Source organism: Drosophila eugracilis, unplaced genomic scaffold (assembly GCF_018153835.1).
Source record: "Drosophila eugracilis isolate 14026-0451.02 unplaced genomic scaffold, ASM1815383v1 contig_367, whole genome shotgun sequence".
NCBI classification, from domain to species: domain Eukaryota; kingdom Metazoa; phylum Arthropoda; class Insecta; order Diptera; family Drosophilidae; genus Drosophila; species Drosophila eugracilis.
Genome location: NW_024573224.1, coordinates 3,457,580 through 3,477,071, shown reverse-complemented (window position 1 = coordinate 3,477,071; position 19,492 = coordinate 3,457,580). Strand labels below are relative to the sequence as shown.

Below are 19,492 nucleotides of genomic sequence, written 5' to 3'. Positions count from 1 at the left end.
ATACATTCTCTTTTATTTAATAAACTTGCATTTCTTTTAAAAGCATTTTAAACACTTCTTATAATTATGGCTCAAAATTTTGTATACATTTTGATTTATTTATTTATTTGTGAAACTTTTGAAGTTGCGGGGCCGACAGCTTAACCTTTCCTGGAATATTTCTAGCCAGCGATTCCTCCTTTATACTTTTCAGTAAATCCTTCTCGCGAGTATTGCAGCCTTTTTCCTTTGCAAAGATATTGAGAGCTAATTTGGCAGCCTTTCCTCTTTTACCAGTTCCTGGTGTGAGCTTCACTTTGAATCTGAAAATTAAGTTTAATTTTAGTTTAAAATATAATCTATGCTAAATAATATTACTAGAACTTACTTGTAATTCTGTAAAGCCTGATATGGAGCCACCACTGGAATCGCGAAGAGCAGCTCATCTCCTTCGTGCGGCTGTCCAGTTAAACTGTTGAGAATGTCCACATCCCCACCGACAGGCACTTCATCGGCATCATCCAAGTCCACTGGGTTTTTAGGATCTGCACTTTTTTCTGGTTTCACATATTTTTTAGTGGTCTCAGTCTTCTCCACTTCTTTCTCAGTACTTGGCTGTGGTTTCTCCTTGCCAGAAGACTTGAGAATCATCATTCGAATTTCCCGCTCCTCGTCATCTTGGTCCTTGTATTTTTGTTTAATTTTCTTCAATTTTCCCTTCTGACCCCTCTTAACCTGGGATGGATTCTTGGGCTCCGTATTTACAGGAGCAATATCCTGTTTGGCGGCTTCCTGCCTTGCTCGAGCTTTGTCTTCTTTAGTCTTTTTAGCACTAACTTGCTTTTTGCGACTCGGAGCAGCCAGAATAATGGTCGTTTCCTCATCTGCGGGCTTGCTAGAAGTTTTTTCGATAACCTCTTCATTGTCATCAGTTGGCTCGTTCTCTGGGTTTAAGGAGTCGGATCGAACTGTTATGCGACCCGTATCGTGTTCAATTTTTACTTCCGTATTGGGAAAAGAATTAATTTCGGTATTGGAACTCTGTTCTGATACATTTGCATTGGGAGTGGATTCAGTATCTTCACTATCGGACAAAAGGTCATGCTCAACTTCGGGTTCTTTAACATTTTGATCTATAGCATCATCATCCAAGCTTCTAACCTTACGCTCGCCCAAATGACGTTCTATAAAACTGTCCTCCAACTTGAAAAGTAAACTCAGGCCCATGGTAAGGTGGCAGGACGGTAGGAAGTTCTTCTTTCCTCTGATCATAAAACTACCAGTTGCCAAGTACTCTCCCGTGGGTGCGGTTTTACTGACTTGATCGCTTGTCACCCAATACGAGTTTGTTACTACCTTAGCATCCCAAGCCACACTGTATGATATAGCCATAGATCCCGCCTCCAGCAACGTTTTTGGAGGTATTTCTTCGCCTGTGGGATTTTGAATAATAACACTCGAAGCACCTTGAATCTCAGCATGCACGTAAATGTCCTTTGGACGCATGTATCTAAAATAAAACTATTTAAAAAGGCAAAACTATACATTATTTTTATTTCACGTACCTTTTAACTATAAGCTCGTTCTGTTGCGCATCTCTTCCTCCAATAACCAAATAATTCTCAGAGCTTATAAACCAGTAAAACTTTTCAAACCAAAAGACTTTCCTAGCCTTTACTATGTTTGAAATGGTTCTTACTTCCTTGAGAGTTTGTTGGGTTTTGCGCTCTGCAGACTTAAGAGCTTTCTGAGAAGCATCCACCGTTTTCTTTTCCTTTTGAGCAGCCGAACGTTTCATGTCGTAATAACGGCGGGCATTGGCCCAAGCAGAGAGCGCTAAGTCGACATCCACAACGGTCACCTCCGGAGTTTTAGTATTTTCTTCATCTTCGTCATAATTATCATAAGGATCACTCAGCATAAGGGATATGTGATTTGTTTCTAGCTTTAGCTGCTTTATACAACTGGCAACCGCATCGCCATTTGCCTGTGCCTCCTTCACCAGCTCATGGATATCTGGCCAAGATAATTGACTAGCAATAGCCGACTGAACTGCACGAATGGCATTATCCACTAGACTTTGATTGGACGTTATAAGCTCTGCCTTCTTCCTGTCTACGTCCTGAACCTTTGTCAACTCCTCTAGACGCTTGGCGTGGTCATTTTTAACGTTGGACAGCTTTTTCAAAGCCTCACGCTCTTGATGGAGCGTTTTCATGTCAATCTTCTGCGATTCTTGTGTCGAGTAAAATTCATCGACAGCTTCCATAAAGGTTTCGAAAGTTGCTTTCTCAAAGTCTTTGAATTGGGCAAAAAGGTAGGGATGGAATTCAATGTTTCTGAAGAAAAATTCTACTTTTCCATTCTCGACTGGCTTCTCTTCTTTCACCTGAATTATGTATCCTTTGGTTTTTCCACTGTTTCCCTCGGTTATAAGATCTTGAGCGCACTGAAAGATTAAAGAAACAGTTTACGTTGAAAATGCTTTTATAAGGAGGTACTCACCTTTACAGCATCTTTAAGAATTGGCAGGTCATTAACCATATCAAATGGCTTTTGGTTCAGTTTAGCACCCTGCTGCTTTTTTCGTTGTTTCTTGCCACCTTTCTCTTGTTTTTCATCTGCCTCCGGAGTTTCTTCCCCTCCTTCCTTTTTTATTACGTGATTATCCAAGCCGTGTGATACGAGAATATGCTCTATAACGGCCGGACCGCAGTCCAAGTTAGGAGTTAGAATCTGACGCAAATAGTCTCCGTTCTTGGCATTTTCTAACAATTTCTCTAAAGCTTCCGGCTGCAAGGCCTCCGTTGCCTGTTTAGCTCTTTCCACTGGATATTTTTCGCGCATGGCGAAACGCAGATTCTCGCCCTCCGTATGCGGACGCAGAATATACAACGTGGTCAACTCGTAGTCGGTTAGAATCACGTTACCGCGATCGTAGAGCTCCAAAATAACATGGTAGGCGGCATCGCCGGTACCAAACTGGAAGTCCACAATACGATCGGTACCCAATTGCTGGACCTTCTCCAGACGCTTGTTCTTCAAGTGCTTCCTTAGCTTCATGCTGAATCCAGACGGGGCCATATTCTTTGGCCATTCGAACCGGGTGGTATGGAATCGAGTACCGGATTCTAACAGCAGAGTTACTTTCTCAACCGCACCGGTCCCCTGCATCCGGAAGAGATAAGTTTTGTTATCAACGTCATAGATCTGATTCACTCGCCACCCGACCAACCTGAAAGAGAAATATTACTTTGCTATTATCCCAAGTCTGGATTATAAGAACGGTTACATACTTTTGCAGCTCGGCCACTCCGCAGATTATATCAAAAGTATTGAAACGTGTCTTCATGGTTCCAAATCGAAAGTTGACGATGTCAACACGTAAAACAATAGAAATTGAATATATTTAACGATCTAACTTATCATTAAATATTCACAAGTTCGCTATCTATGCTAGATAGGTAAGAAACCTAAAACGAATTGGAATAAAAACAATTTTATTCCCTGGCGAAATTAAATATCGGTGTAAATAGTGATGGATGGAGCTCGATTAATATATTTCGATTATTTTTGACACGATGATTGGACAATTTCAATATAGGTCTCAACGAATATATTTTAATTACTATTTGATTATTCTAAACTTTATTTTAAATGTAGACTTTATTTTGATTTGAATATGTATATAATTTTAATCAGCTGTTTTTTATCCGTATGTTCCATATGTTCCATTCATTCCGTTTCAATTAAAATATCGAATGGCTAATCGAAATGTGCAACCGGACTGACATCTCCAATCTTCATTTGTAAATATGAGTGCGGATGGACCTGTTGTCAACGTACACGTGCTGTTCTTTGCTAAATCCCGTGAATTAGCAAATACTCCTCGTTCTAAAGTGGATGTACCGACCGAAGTTACTGCCTCTGATTTACTAGATCAACTAGTGTCCAGATTTGGACTGACATCTATTCGGGATAACTTGATTTTGGCCCACAACGAATCATACATTGAGAACCTGAGTGACAAGATTCTGTTTAAAGAGGGAGACGAACTGGCCGTCATTCCTCCCCTAAGTGGAGGCTAATTAATCCGCCATGGATCACGTTAAATTGGTTAATGATCCCATTGACATCGCCCATATCCATCAATTACTAGCTGACGAAGGCTGCGGAGCTTCGTCGGTTTTCGTGGGCACCACGCGCGATAATTTTCAGGGAAAAAAGGTGCGTTTGCTATCTCAATCAATTAGTGTCATTGATTCATTTGTACTTTGTGACCTTCCAGGTAGTGTCATTGGCATACGAGGCCTATGATAACATGGCCCTCAAGGAAATGAAAAAAATCTGCTCCGATCTTAGATCAAAATGGTCTGAGCTGAAGCACATAGTTATATATCACCGATTAGGAACTGTGCCCGTCTGCGAGGCCAGTGTAGTTATAGCCGCCACGTCGCCACATCGATCAGAGGCCTTAGAATCAGTATCTTTTGCAATAGACCAGCTTAAAACTCGGGTCCCCATCTGGAAAAAGGAAATATACGACGGTGATCACAACAGCGAATGGAAGGAAAACAAAGAGTCCTTCAGGCCCAGTAAGAACTTATGATTAACCACCTTGAAATGTATTCTTTTTATTTGTACACTTGTAAATATAATTAACAAACGAGCAATTACTATTCTGTGCATGTACATTGCAGAGAAGTCTCTTAGTGCCTTTAACTATGCAGCTTGTCCCTGCAAAGTTGAGGAGTCACATGACGTCCCACAAACTCTAGTGCAAATTAGAGTTAATGACTCCGAGTTAGCCAAGCGTTTAGAATGTTTTGTCAACAGAAAACGAGAAGAAATCAACTCACAAAATGTAATTGACTTCAAATCGTCTTTTGTTGACTCAGACAATGACTTGAGCGATTCCTGCGCTCGAACGCAGAGCACAATTATAAAGCAGGAGCAGTCAAATTGTCATTTAAAAGGTGGGTAAACTAATTATAATAATAGCCACTTTATTCAACAAACAACTTATCACAGTTCGCCGGGTAAACAATCGCTCTGGACCCCAGCAAATGGAGTTGCGACCCAACTACGAACTTGAACTGAATAAACTAATGGGATCGCGTGACGGCCAAACTGACCCATCCAAAGAAATGAGAAAATCGCTGCCCAATTCACGTCTACAGGCAATTGAATCATACATGGGTTTAAGTACTGATAATGAGGAAAACATTTTTAGTAGAATTAAAAAGGTGGAAAATAGAATGCTGCACCTCGAGTCGATTTCGCCAGAGTATAGACATTTTGTAGGTTCCTAACATATTCTCATTTTTCAGTTCTATAAATAATTAATGTATTTCCAGACGAACCTCCAGCCGTCTTTTATGGAACCCCCTCCGCCGAAAAAAATAAGAAAGAAATCATATTCTGCACACGAACTAAGCATGTTCATTCAAAAGATCAAGGATGGTAGCGAAATCAACGAATAATAAATCAATATTTTCAAATGAAATGAGAGCTATTATTGTTATTCCTTGGTTTATAAATGAAGTAAATTTATTTCAACATTCCAACTATTTGTAATAGTTATTTTAAATGCGTAAATGATGAGAGTGAAAAAATCAAAAATTTTTGTTTACAACTAAGGAATATGGATAAGCGTGGCTGATTTGTTTCTGTTTGTTAATCGGTCGTCAAGCTTCATAGATTACGCCCGAAAATCTAATGGTTATTCGTTAACCAAAGGAGCAGCTTACTAATTATGTAATACGTGAAATTGTTAAACCTTATTGTTGTTCTCAGCTCCTAGCACAGAGTAGGAAATTGAGCTTCATCGTCTACCTTCAAGGGCTTCTGGGCGGAGCGGCGTTTCTCCCCGAATCTGTTGTTTTCCTGTCTATTTTCATATCCATTGCTGGCTCCGTTATTAAAACGCGGGCCACGGAATCCCTCACCGCGAGGAGCGTCGTTGCGGAAGCCTTCGGCACGAGGCCCCTCGTTGCGATAGCCTTCCCCACGAGGTCCTTCATTGCGGTTACCCTCTCCGCGAGGTCCATCGTTGCGATATCCACCTTCTCCACGCGGTCCGTCATTGCGGTAGCCACCCTCACGGAATCCTTCGCCACGAGGACCAGCTCCTGGGCGAGGTCCCTTGCGGAAACCACCCTTGCGTCCATCATTGAAGTTGAACTGGATGTCTACGATGCGCTGAAGGCGGCCCACTCGCTGAGGATACAGCGAAGGATCGTACTCCAATTCGTCCTCGCTGTTGCTCTCCTTTTTCTTGCTCAAGACCACCATTTTCTTCCACTCGGCGTTGTCAGCAGCACCTTCACCAGCCTTACGCAAGTTGTAGTTGGGCTTGGCACGTTGATCCCTAAGAGCCTTCCACTCATCTAGGGTCATCTGTTTGGATTCATCCTCCTCAGCGGGGATCGCGGGATCAGCCGACTGTTCATTGGCCGAGTCCTCTTTTTCCGCCTGCGGTGACGACTCTCCAGTCTTTAAGTCTTCAATGTCCTGCTTCGGGGATCCCCAGTTATGGGCACCGCCGCCTTCGCGCTTGTCAATTGACTTGACGCCTGTAATAAGTGAATTCAGGATTAATGAATGAATTTTGTAAATTAAAATAAGAAAAAAAGGATTACAAAAAAAACTTAAAGGATACATTTCCTTGTAATCGGATAAGAAAATTTGACACTTAATATCAAATAATTGGAAATTATTAAAATTCCCAACACTCTGAGCAAATTGCGTTGTTTCGCAATAAACATGTGTTTACAAAACTCAATGTGAAACGGAGATAATAAAAAAATGTGTACTGAATATGCTTAACAGCGTTCTGACTTAATTTTAGACCATAAAATTACAAATAGAGAATTTGTAAATATTTACAAACACGTTTCGGATTGTTTTTCGTATTACTAATCCGAAAAGAATTCGTAAACATGCATATTTACAAAATACTTAAAAACACGTGAGAGACTTGCGTTGTAGTAAGCGATATGTAATCTTGTTGCCAAGGGTTTTTTTTTCTCTATTTATTTTTCAGCATGCCGCCATTGCAGGTTACCATTTTCTTCTAAGATAATCGAAAGTTTTCTTCTCTTTAGCCGACTTAAATACTAAATAGTAACGAGAACAAAGAAAATAATCTTGGTAGAATTACCGGTTTTATCGGATCCAGATTGGCGATCGAACTCGCGCTTTCCAAATTTCTCGCCGGTACGGGCGCGTGGTGGACCCCTGTTATCACGATTGTTGAACTGACGCTGCGGCAGCTCGTTTCCGAATTCTCCGGTTGATTCCTTGTTTCCGTAGCGCTGGTTGTTGTTGTAGGTCCTGCCCTGGTTACCGACTCCATTTGTGGTTGCGTTCCTTTGACGGCTCACATCTCCGCCAGCCGTTACTTTGCCTCCTTTCACAGGACTTGAGTTCTTCGCCGCAGGATTGTTGGCCTTACGGGCCGTCACAACCGGCTTATTTTCCTTTTCCTGCTTGCTCTTCGGGGCTTTTGCCGGTTCCGGTTTCTTGGTCGGCGCGATTACGGCGGGAATCTGTGGTTGGGCAGGCGCGGAAGAATCATCGTCGTCCATGAACAACAGCTCGTAGCGGTTATTTCCAGAATTGTCCATGATGTAAAATGTCTACGAATTACAAGTGAACCAGATTTTGGGATTACTTTGGTTTCGGTGGCAACAACTTGCTTTGCAGTCAACTTATTGGCACATGGCCGGCCGAGTGCTCAGTCGGTGATAATCAGTTAAAATTGCGAAAACGCGGAGCAAATTACGCACCTCGCCGGAAACGAAAGTGAAGGTAGAAACACCGATGTTTGCGCGGATGCACCGATGGTTCCTTTTCAATTGTTTTCCTCGACTATCGATTACTGTCAATGTAGTAGATACCAAAATGGTGTTTCAAGTATTTAAGTATTTAATTAAATATTACAAATAAGTAGTTTTTGTTATATCATATAAGAAGGGCAGACAACAAGAACGTTAAAATAAAATGGGAAAACATTGTAACAGTGCATACAAAGATGTAATATTAATAAGAAGATTAATATATATTTACAGTTTACATACGTACACTAAATAGCGATACATTCTAAACCTAAAATAAAATACAGCCTCACTAATATTTATATCGGTTGTGTGATTATCGATGTTTGTTTTATACATATATTTTAATTATATCGCATAAATAAAATCATTCAATATTATTTGTATTTTTAGTAACGGTTTTTCAATACTAAAACTGTTTTCTGGATACCTCTTAGTTATTTTATATCTGAAAATGTGAAACGATGGAAGAAGAAAAAAACTATAAACGTCGAAACAATTATCGATTCATAAACAAGTTTTAAACATAGTGACGTATTGATATCCCCAATGGGGTTCTGCCACCTCTAGCAGTCGGCCCATCACCAAACCTAGAATAACTTTTGGGCCCGTAGAGACAAATGTGACATTTGTTTCTTTGATGCGTTGCCATCGAAATTCTCTGTCCTCTTCGGCCTGATGCAAGTTATAAATTCAAGTAAACGCAAATTATCCTTGTAATCGTAAGAGAGTCCATCGTGAATTGTGGCTTTTGCGTGCCGAACCGCGTGAAACGCGACCAGCCCACTGAATTGGAAAATTGGTAGCAAAGAAGGAAGAGAGGAGAGGGAACTCGATCACCCTGAAAAATTTCCCATCCACAACCCACGGGCCCCAAATAAAAGCAAGTGTAACAGGGCCGCGTTTGCGTTTTGCCGGTGAGTCCAAAAAATGATAATACAATCAATTCGTATCTGTATACTGATACCCGTAAGTTATCCATAAGTTTAGGCTAAGTTCGTGTGTTTGAGTTGGTTTCCCCATTTCCTCGTGTAAAGACGGGACATGCATAAACAAAAAAATCAATACCCTGTTCGCCTGCTATATATGCATTTTTTTATTCGTGCAGCTCGGTGTTTTACGATTCTCTGTATGAATTTTACCTTGACCTCTTCAACTGCAGAGCTTCTATTGCTTTTTTCGGCATTATAAATATTTAACCCCCAAAATATATGACCAACGAAAGGTAGCAGATTGCTTTAAAAAAAAAACTGGCAATAGAAAATGTGATGTCATTTTTTAAGCCTTTTTTGGATTTTTGTCGCTTGGAAATCGAATACATTAAAATATTCGGGTCATGCAATGGGACTCCCATTCCTTTTATGCATATGTCGGCTCTTGATTTCTATCCGAGTTTATTTGGGGGTGGTTATACCCCTGCTCACAGACAATTTTGGCTCAAACTGTTGTTTTTACACCCTTAACGGGTCTGTTCCTCTAATGCAGGATATCCAAAGGAGCGAATCAAGTGATACACAACATTTTATACTCATATGTAGTCAAAATGTTAACCTGATCTTGAATTTTCCAATCAGAAGAGTGACAATGTATGCACATAATAAAAATATGTGAGTACAAATCCGTCTGGTCAGCAAAAAATGCAGATAAACACAAGTTGTTTAAAATTATTTGCGATGCGATTGTAACTGCTTGCATTTTGTCTCCTACGATGTTCTGTATTCTGTGAAAACACTTTTTAGGGACTAATGGTAGTTCAGATAAAACCTATAAGAATATCTGCAAAAAATCTACTGACGTCTTAAAGATAATTAAATGATCTTGGAATTAACATACAAAAAGTTACAGTTTTTCGTATAATATTTTACGAAATCTGGAAATGTGGTCTTAACTACGTTAATTTCGGAATAACCAAGAGCCTATTAAAATATATTCCCAATCTCAGTTATCAGTGTGAGTTTGCGAATTCCACTGTAACTATCTATCACTAAAAGCTATTGACAATTTTTAATTGTTATCAAAGTGGACGCGTTGTGCCAAGCATAATAATCAAAAATATCAATATTCACAAAAATTGGCCACTTCCGGCCATAATTCCTCTTTCAACCAATTTATTTCGTAGAAACTACTCTGCCAGTAAGCTAGATATATTCTACTTAAAACCTTAAGGGTTTCTTTAAGGAATATTCTAACATTAAGAACATTTTAGAAAGCGTGAGTATTTCCTTTGCACTTCCACTTTGTTTACGTAATTCCAGCAATTACCCCCACATCCCGCCCAGTGACTATATATATATGTATACAATGCTTCAATTAAGTCGACTGCTTTTTATATCCACATTACGGAGTGGACCTTGTTGTTTTCCAATAGTTCAGATTTAAAGCTGTATTGCTAGCTTATGATTTTAGTGCATGTGGTTCTGGAATTATATTGCTAAATTGATACAATATTATACAATTGCCAAGATGATACTGTGATGAAATTGTTGTGGCTATTAAAATGTTCGTCTTTAATTTCCATAACATATTGATACCTGTAAACGATATTTTTGGCAAATATAGCTATTTATATATAGCTAATAAGCTTAAGAAATGTAGTAATTAATAACGGTTATTAGATTAATAGAAAGACTGACTTAGTATTTTAAGAGTAATATTTGGTTATAAATAAATTAAAAATTTGATATAAAATCATTTTTTCCTTCAATTTTATAGCATCTCAATATCTCAAATCAAAAACAAAATCAAATTCCTCTCGGTTGATAACCCATAATCAAACCGAAATAACAAGTTACTTTCCGGCGAGCCACATGAACCTATAATTGATGTTTAAAGGTATTACAAACACAAGATGAATACCAAAAACATGCAAAACGCACCCATAGATGGGAAAACATTTCTCGAGTTGTTGTCAACAATATCATTGGAAAAGGTGTTACAATCTGAGTTTCGTCTCAATCCATCAAATAGGTGGGAAATGTTGATAACCCCAACCGATCCCCTTTGGAAGTATCACTGCAATATTTGCCATGTTGTTCAGTACGGCGACAAGAATTTGTTTAGCCACCTTAGTGGTAAAAAACATGGCGTAGCAATGATGGCTTCACCACAATTGCAAATAAGATTAAAACCCACAGGTGGTCCTTCACAAAAAAGCTTTAAGAACTCTGATACTACTAAAATGGGATCCAACACAAATTCAAATATTGCTAGGAACAGCCAATCCCCTGTTACAAAAAATGCCGCTGCTTTCAACCAAAATGCTGCAAACAAAAATAATATTTCTAATAATACGGCCAAACAAGCAGGTGAAAATTCGGCTGTAAAATCTAGCCCTATTCAAAAGAAAAGTCCAGCCGTTGGCGTGAACTCACAAAAAAATTTTAGTCCCAAAACGGGAGTAAATACACCCAATCAGAAGAATGTTCCAGGAAATAATTCATCCATTCCAAGGGGCGTACAGGGTACTAATCAAAGCAATCAAAGGAGTATTTCAGGAAATAATCAAACCCCTCAAAAAATTATTCCAACAAATAGTCAGCCTGTTCAAAAAAGTATTCAACGAAATAACAATAAAAATATTCCAGCAAGCAGTGACCCTGTTCAAAAGAGCAATCAGGGAAATAATAATCAAATGAATCAAAAGACAATTTCAGAAAACAATCAGAAAAATATGCAAGAAAATAATAATCAGACCAATCAGAAGAATATTCAGGGAAATAATCAAACCACTCAAAAGAATATCCCAGTAAAAAGTCCAGCAATGCAAAAGAATAATACAGGTACTACTACACTCACTCAGAACAAACCCGGGGGAAATACTGCTCCCGTTCAAAAGAATATTCCAATTATTGGTTCGAATGTACCGAAAAAGCCTCTACTGAACTTGGCCAATAATCAATTTAAAAAACCAGTTGCAAACGTGGCCAGCGCAACTATCTCTGGTATCAAAAAGGGATCACAGACTGCGGCACCAAGCACACCAGCTCCTTCTAACACTTCGAAGAGTACAGAAGGAACTGATGCTGAAAAAACTGAAAACAATGCTAACTCTCAGTCCAAACCCACAATTAAACCTGCACAAAATTCACAGACACCAGCAAGCGGTCAGAATCAAACAAAATCACCATCACAAGCAAAAGCACCAACTAAACCGCAATCACAGTCTCAAGAAAAGCCACAGACACAGCCACAGCCACAGACACAGCCAGACAAATCTGCGCAGAATGCAAAGGTCGATACTGTGGACTTGACTCGAAACAAGAGCACTAATCCAGATATAGTGAAGAATCCGCTGGCGAAAATCTCTTGTGTTCCGCTTGCCTCGCTTATCAGCACCAATAAAGAACCCGAGTCGGAACCCGATGTTATAATTATTGATGAACAACCGAATGAGATTGCCAAACTACCAAAAACTCCTTTACTCTCAATACCAGTTCAAGCAAGCAATTCAAACACCTCAAGTGGAGCCGAAAAGCCGACTCCTCCTCCTAAAAAAATGTACACTTTGCCTCCGAGGGATCATTCTCCCGTTAAATCCGCTAGTGGCACATTCGAGTCAAGAAGTCAGAGTCATGTAATGGGTCTCGTTGGAGTTGAATACGTTTTGAAAATAGTAAGGAGCTTGCACGATAAGTACGCCAGATATCAATGTTGCTTATGCGACATCGGTACTGGTGAACAGTCTATGCACAACCATTTGCTGGGTTATAACCATCGTCTTAAGTATTTTGACAAGCATTTTCCGACTGCGATGCGTCATTTCCGTCAGTATGTGTCCGAAGTGCCCGAGAGCGAGGTATGCAAAATAATGATGCCCGTATTCGATAAGCTTGCAACTGCCATTGAAACCCATCATGGTCGAAAATCACCTCATTTGTGCTACGAACATCTCTATAAAAAAGATCGCGAGGATTTGTACACTTTGGTGTTCAATAGGAAGCATTCATCCGAAAAGGTTGGACCTTCGTTCACTCATGTCGTTGACTCAAAAGAAATTAATGAGTTGATCAATAAAGCTAGAAACGGCAGTCACTCCTCGATGACCGTGGATAATCCGAATCCAATTCCGAGTTCGAATCCAATTCCAAGTTCAAATCCTCCATATGGTCTACCATATGCACCTCACGGTAATAATTATATGGGCTACCGAAATGAGCCTCAAAAAAATACATCTCAGATGATTGATGATGAAACCCATAAGAGAATGGTTGATAACTTCCTCAGGGGCAATAGACACAATTCTGGAGATAACCAGAGGTCCCGAAACCTGAAGCGACACCGTTCAAGATCGAAGTCACCGGATCAGAGGAAAAGATCTACACACAAAAGGCATTGGGATGTAGAACGCAGGTCAGTATCTCCATTGCGTGATGGGGATATTTGGCAGGCATACCGCCACATGGTTGATCTGAAGGTACGTGAGCTAAACGTGTCCTTCGACGCATACAGATCTGACCCCGAACAGCATCCGAGCTATCAGGCAGAGTGGCAAATGTTCTGGAAGCGTCGCAAGGATGAGCTTATACAGGCTGGCATCAATCATCGTTCTTATAACTTCCAGAACGAATGGATTCATTTCTTTAATGCCCGTATCGAAGAATTGTACAAGCAAGATATTGAAAATATCAAGATAAAATGCCGCGAAAGGCTGTGCCTTCCAATGACTAATAGTCATTTGGCCAATGAAAAGTATCACGTTAATTTGCCTGGAACTGCTGATGGTCCTGGTATTAACAAACTTAAAAATAATAATGGCCCAGAGAAAATGTCTGTAGATCCAGAACCACTGACTGAGGCCCCGCCGAATGTGATTCATGTCCTTCGTCTGCTAACTGCTTTGGAGGATTACCTTGGAAGCCTGGGTCCTTTTATTACCGACATGTTAGTAAAAGCCTTGCAAGCTCAGAAAATTTCCCCAGAATCAGTCCAAACACTAATTTTGAGTGATGAAAACTGTGCTCTGTTAGAGACTGTTAAAGAAAAGTTTACCGGTCTCTTGATTACCGAAATATATGATCCTGCTAAGGAAAGGGCTTTGAAAAGAGCGATTAATGACACAGAACTTTTACTTCAAGAGGCCAGTAAAATGAAGAATCTTAAAGATACCGCTCAGCGTCCTGAGCAGCCAGAACTTCAGATGGGTAACAAAAATCTGTGTAACCCTGAACCCCCATATGATAAAACTGTCCTTGCAGCTAAGCTGGCTTCTTCTTTGGTATCCCAAGGCAAGACATCTATTAACAAGGAAGAACTTCAGAAAATACTTCAAGTATATACCATGATTGAGCAGAAGAAAAGGCAGGAAATGCCCTCTGCCACATCTTTTAATTCTGGCCCCAGCTCTACCACTAATTTGATCTCGAACTCAAATAACAATGGCAACTTGTTGACACAACAATCGAATAGAAATGCAAACTTTGCAAACAACTCTTACAATGCGACCAGTATGTATACTGATCAAAGTTACTCCGGAAGTGTGGCTCGCTACAACCAACCAAACACTAACACGGCTAATACCTTAACCTCGAACGCGTATTCGACTGAACGTGGATATGGCGGAACCGGCGGATCAGGCGGTTATCAAACCGGCACCAATCAATTTGGCAACAACCAACCGGCGATCAATCCAAGCAGCGTTCTGCTAAACGACCTAACTTCGTCATCACTTTTCAACTTTAACACCAACTTGAACCCAACTTACAAGAACATTACCGCCAGGAGGAACACTAATTTTTAATATTTGTTAGTAAATAATGCAATGAATTAGACTTTTAAACGAATCTTACATGAAATCCTTATTAATGTAATCACATCATTGTCAAATTAGCTACATTCATCGAAAATATGTACGACATTTGAACAAATTAATGTAAATAAACCGATTTTACAATGGAAAAACTGATTCTTAATTATAGTAAACAAAAAAGGAAAAAAAAATTAAAGCCATATACGCTTAAAATATGTTTTCCTTTAATAACAATTTCATTGTATATTTTTTTATAAACGATAATTATAAGTAATCCAGAAACCTGTATGATTTTTAATTACATTTACTATATTGTATTGTACTTAAAATAGTTTTTTTGTAAAAATAAAACACACTTTTGTTTGTGCCATTGCAATATAAAGGATTGTCCTTTGTTTAATAGTATAATCGGAGTGGTGAATAATTCTATTCTAAAAGTAGAACTGTAAGCTAACACACAGCGCACGGATCACCTTTATTCTATTAGTCAGCATATCCAGGAGGTATGATATACCGGCATACCATGGACCATGAAGCCTACGCTTTATTAAGTTCTTGGTCTATCGTTGGGAGAACTTTGACTGGAGAGAACCGTTTCTAAGGCTATATCCAACCCTACATGGAGTTATTAGATGAAAATTAGGACTGATGACTAAGCCTCTTTGGAGCTACTCCTTTTATTACTTTTTTAATACCAATAACTTCACACACTCGACGCTGGAAAATTGCGAATAGCTGGAAAACCTTCCAAGTCTTTTGACTGACTGTGAAACTCTTTCGATACTTAATATGTACTTTTAGATCAATCTTCATTGAATGCGCCGAAAACCCTTGCGATGGGTTGGTCTACATTGTAGAAAAAGGTACGAACTAGAAAATTTATTTTAAAACATGAAAATAGTAAAACATATACTTAACCCTAAAACAGAAAAACATGAAACACTTGACACACAATTATGTTTACTTTCTTACTGAAAATCGTGAAATTTACCGTGAAAATGAGTAATCAATTTATAAACCATTCCAAAGAATTCATTTATAATGTTTCTTTTTAAAATTTTTGTTATCCATCCCCGTGCTGAGAAAATTATAATATTAGTTTGCCCTAGCACTTTTGTTATGTTTATTTAAACAAAAAACAATAATAACAACGATTTATGATGACTCAAAAATTATCATGAGGGACTTTGTCATGCTGATTCGGAAGGACTTCCTTAATACTCCCCTTATTGCGCCGAAGGATTAATATCGAAATCTTGCAAATAGGAATGATCAAAGAAATTTTTAATAAATTTCTGAAGATTTTTTCCTAATGCTAATGCGTTTGTCTGTCTGACCTTCTATCCAGAATGTTTTTGTTTTATAATTTGTTTTATTGAAACAAATTTGATAGTTTAAATACAGTTTAATCAAAACTTTATTAGCTGATCCTTAAAAAATAATAATTACTTTAGTAGTTACTTATTTTTATAAATTCTACCATTTCAGGAATCGTTATGCCTTCTTCTTTGTGTGAACCTCTCACGAACTCTTCGTAAGTCTTAAGTTTTAAAAATTATTTCAATGTCCTTAATTTTCTTAATTATTTTACAATTTGTTTTGTAGAATCAATTTTGAATATCAAAAAAATGATGATTGGATTACGAGTGGAAAGCTGGGTTCACGCGAGGCAGTTTTGGTTTTCAGGACGAATATTCTTAATCCGAAAATCCGTAAGACCTTGTCTGAGAAGTCCTCTGCACAAGCGTTATCGGAAGCAAAGGATAACGAGGAGGAGCAATCCGTTGAATGCCAAAAAGAAGTGGAGCAAAAGGAATCAACTTCTTCAACTTCGGAACCAAGTAATAAGGAAGCTGTAAGCGGTTCAACGCAGCAAAAGATTTATTTATTGAAAAACCCGCAACAATGTGATAAATCGGATAAATTAACTTTTTCTAATCCTTTTAATAAGATAGTTAACCGATATTCCTCGAGTGATACGTCCATTTCAAGTGAAGGCGAAGAGCCTGCACATAGTAGTGAAAGCAAATTGCGCGTACTTAAGACCAGTCAAAATGCCATTAATATTAAATTAGCTGCAGATATATCAAAGGAAAGTGGTTACGAATCAACAGCACCTGCCAAATCAATTTCATGTACTGAAGTAAGTGAAGAGGATCCGGAGGTGACGAGCGAGGACGATGATGAATGTGGTATCCACATGCCTGCCTTTAAACTCAAAATTACCTATAAATTCCATCAAACGGAAACCAAGTTGCTGCGAAAGCTGTTCAATGTCCATGGCCTTACAGAAATCCAGGGTGAAAATAATAACTTTAATTTACTCTGGACTGGTGTTCATATGAAATTAGATATTGTTAGAAATTTGGCGCCCTATCAAAGGGTCAATCATTTTCCAAGGTAATTTAAATAATTTTATATTTAAGTGCATATAATAATTAGATTTTATTTATTAAAGATCTTACGAGATGACCCGAAAGGATAGGTTATATAAGAACATTGAACGCATGCAACATCTTCGGGGTATGAAACACTTCGATATTGTGCCACAAACATTTGTTCTGCCAATAGAATCCCGAGACTTAGTAGTGGCCCATAACAAGCATCGCGGACCATGGATAGTCAAGCCAGCGGCATCCAGTCGAGGAAGGGGCATATTCATAGTGAATTCGGTAATGATAAATAATATTCTACGATAACGAATTATTAATTTTGTGTATCCTTTTTAGCCCGATCAAATACCTCAAGATGAGCAGGCGGTAGTATCAAAGTACATAGTGGATCCCCTATGCATTGATGGTCACAAATGTGATTTAAGGGTATATGTCCTAGTGACATCCTTTGATCCACTGATTATTTACCTATTCGAAGAGGGCATCGTGCGGTTGGCCACAGTCAAGTACGACAGGCATGCAGATAACCTGTGGAACCCGTGCATGCACCTCTGCAATTACAGCATTAACAAATACCATTCTGATTACATAAGGAGCTCCGATGCTCAGGATGAGGATGTTGGCCATAAGTGGACCTTGTCCGCTCTTTTAAGGCACCTGAAACTCCAGAGTTGTGATACAAGGCAGCTAATGCTAAATATAGAAGATTTAATTATTAAGGCAGTACTAGCCTGTGCTCAATCCATTATTTCGGCGTGCAGAATGTTTGTTCCCAATGGAAACAACTGCTTTGAGCTGTATGGATTTGATATATTAATAGACAATGCACTAAAGCCCTGGCTACTGGAAGTCAATCTATCGCCGTCAATGGGTGTAGATAGTCCGTTGGACACAAAAGTCAAGTCATGCCTAATGGCAGACCTGTTGACGTGCGTGGGTATACCAGCGTATAGTCCAGAAATGAGATCTCATTATGACCAGAAATGGTCGCGATTCCGCAGTTCAAGCTGCCAAAGGCTGGCCACCTATTCCAGTGTCTCACAAAAGACAAAGAAATCGAAGAAAAAAGGTGCTCCCATTAATCTTAATTTAACCGGGGAAGAGCAGCGCATTTTACGCAATGCCCGCCTACAGTATTCTCGTCGTGGCGGATTCGTACGAATCTTTCCCACTGATGACTCGATGCAGCGATATGGTAATTTCCTTGATTCTGCTAATGGCATTCCAATTTCAACGCCGACTGTGCAAAGTCAAACATTCCAAACGCCGATTTTGCAACACAACTACAACCAGATGCTTCACCAAAATTTATACTGCAAGGATGGCCGGCAAAAGCTGGATGATAATTCGGAAGCTGATCGTATTTGGCAATATGAAAGAGCCTTAGAGACCGATTCGGAAATTCCATTTGTCAAGAAGCCTGCGGTTGAGAAGTGCGAAGTGGAGGGCAGAAGGTTGCGGAAGGTGATGCTTAAGAAAATTTCCAATGGTTCCGAATTGACGCCGTTTCAAGCGCGTCAAACTTTCAGTATATACTTGGAATCGGTTCTACGGCGCTTAACAGAAGATCCGAAAGACAATCACGAGAAAATAATACTCAAGTTTTTAAACAAATTCGGTGGATCGGTGAAACCACCTGTGTTGTTCCGAAATATGCAAACCATTAAGGTGGCTAGCAAAGCCCGATCGGCAATGGTGGCGAAGCTGCTGGGCGACTTTCTGGAGAACTACAAACGGGACACTGAGGCCTATGTGGACTCTTTCGATCACTTTGGTATGATACCATCCAGTGCCTACAATCAGTTCTTAATGCACGCCCAGGAGTCCGATTTGGAGGCAGTGCTGACACTTCACACCAATGTTACCGGGATCATGCCCTTCCTGTACAACCGATGTGGACTGTCAGTGCCACCTACACCCCCGATTCCATCTGGTTTGCATGGCTTTCTCAGAGCCCTCCCATCCATGGTGACTTCCTCCGGTATGGCCAGGGAGCTCAGCAAGTACGATGGTTATTTTAAGAGCTACGATAAGGAGAAGATATTTCTATGAAGCCCGAAATCGCTGGGAGATTTAAAACTAAATAGCTAATTTGTCAAGCTTTTGTCCAGTCATCCTATTGTAGTAAGTCTAATTATTTTTGTATTCAAATTTTCGCATTAAGGCAGAGGCTTAAAACCAACAAAAATAAATATTTATCGATAAACAACGATTACTTAAATGTAATTTTTGAAACGCTTTATTAAAAACGAAATAGCTTTTATATATATTAATAAAAAAAAAGGTCAAATTTTTCTGCCTACACAAACTCATAGCTTTAAAAATATAATATACTTTCTACGCCAAAGATATATATGAAATCGATACTTCGAAAATATATGTGAAATGCACAAAACTATAAAATAATGGTAGTTTGTCTTTAAGGTGGGTTATTTTATGAAGTTAATATTACATTATTATCGAAAATTTGGATTCTTTATACTGCCTTGCGAATGAGTTGCGGAAAATGGCCAACAGGTGGCGATGGGGAGACTGCT

General features: G+C 39.2%; 6 protein-coding genes across 6 annotated transcripts; 4 read left to right on the top strand and 2 right to left on the bottom strand.

Moving 5' to 3' along the window:
* Positions 1-10: 10 nt before the first annotated feature.
* On the bottom strand, positions 11-3,511 carry LOC108113788 (nuclear export mediator factor NEMF homolog). Its single transcript, XM_017224496.2, has 5 exons — positions 3,276-3,511; positions 2,485-3,214; positions 1,545-2,428; positions 368-1,489; positions 11-302 (listed from the first exon to the last, which is right to left on the bottom strand). Exons 1-5 carry the CDS (start codon positions 3,329-3,331, stop codon positions 104-106), a joined length of 2,991 nt encoding a protein of 996 aa, XP_017079985.1. The 5' UTR covers positions 3,332-3,511; the 3' UTR covers positions 11-103.
* Positions 3,512-3,780: 269 nt separating this feature from the next.
* LOC108113764 (molybdopterin synthase sulfur carrier subunit) lies at positions 3,781-4,067 on the top strand. The gene has a single exon (XM_017224460.2). It carries the CDS (start codon positions 3,795-3,797, stop codon positions 4,065-4,067), a length of 273 nt encoding a protein of 90 aa, XP_017079949.1. The 5' UTR covers positions 3,781-3,794.
* A 10-nt stretch (positions 4,068-4,077) lies between these two features.
* On the top strand, positions 4,078-5,485 carry LOC108113761 (molybdopterin synthase catalytic subunit). The gene is made up of 5 exons (XM_017224457.2): positions 4,078-4,206; positions 4,268-4,574; positions 4,680-4,955; positions 5,011-5,279; positions 5,337-5,485. The coding sequence occupies exons 1-5, from the start codon at positions 4,078-4,080 to the stop codon at positions 5,460-5,462; spliced, it is 1,107 nt and encodes a 368-aa protein (XP_017079946.1). The 3' UTR covers positions 5,463-5,485.
* Positions 5,486-5,507: 22 nt separating this feature from the next.
* On the bottom strand, positions 5,508-7,832 carry LOC108113763 (translation initiation factor IF-2). The gene is made up of 3 exons (XM_017224459.1): positions 7,770-7,832; positions 7,142-7,619; positions 5,508-6,554 (listed from the first exon to the last, which is right to left on the bottom strand). The coding sequence occupies exons 2-3, from the start codon at positions 7,605-7,607 to the stop codon at positions 5,779-5,781; spliced, it is 1,242 nt and encodes a 413-aa protein (XP_017079948.1). The 5' UTR covers positions 7,608-7,619; positions 7,770-7,832; the 3' UTR covers positions 5,508-5,778.
* Positions 7,833-8,629: 797 nt separating this feature from the next.
* LOC108113740 lies at positions 8,630-14,944 on the top strand. The gene is made up of 2 exons (XM_017224429.2): positions 8,630-8,734; positions 10,530-14,944. Exon 2 carries the CDS (start codon positions 10,666-10,668, stop codon positions 14,551-14,553), a length of 3,888 nt encoding a protein of 1,295 aa, XP_017079918.2. The 5' UTR covers positions 8,630-8,734; positions 10,530-10,665; the 3' UTR covers positions 14,554-14,944.
* LOC108113741 (tubulin polyglutamylase TTLL5) lies at positions 8,654-19,181 on the top strand. The gene is made up of 5 exons (XM_017224430.2): positions 8,654-8,734; positions 16,051-16,096; positions 16,168-16,962; positions 17,021-17,234; positions 17,292-19,181. Exons 2-5 carry the CDS (start codon positions 16,059-16,061, stop codon positions 19,005-19,007), a joined length of 2,763 nt encoding a protein of 920 aa, XP_017079919.2. The 5' UTR covers positions 8,654-8,734; positions 16,051-16,058; the 3' UTR covers positions 19,008-19,181.
* The last annotated feature ends 311 nt before the right edge of the window (positions 19,182-19,492 follow it).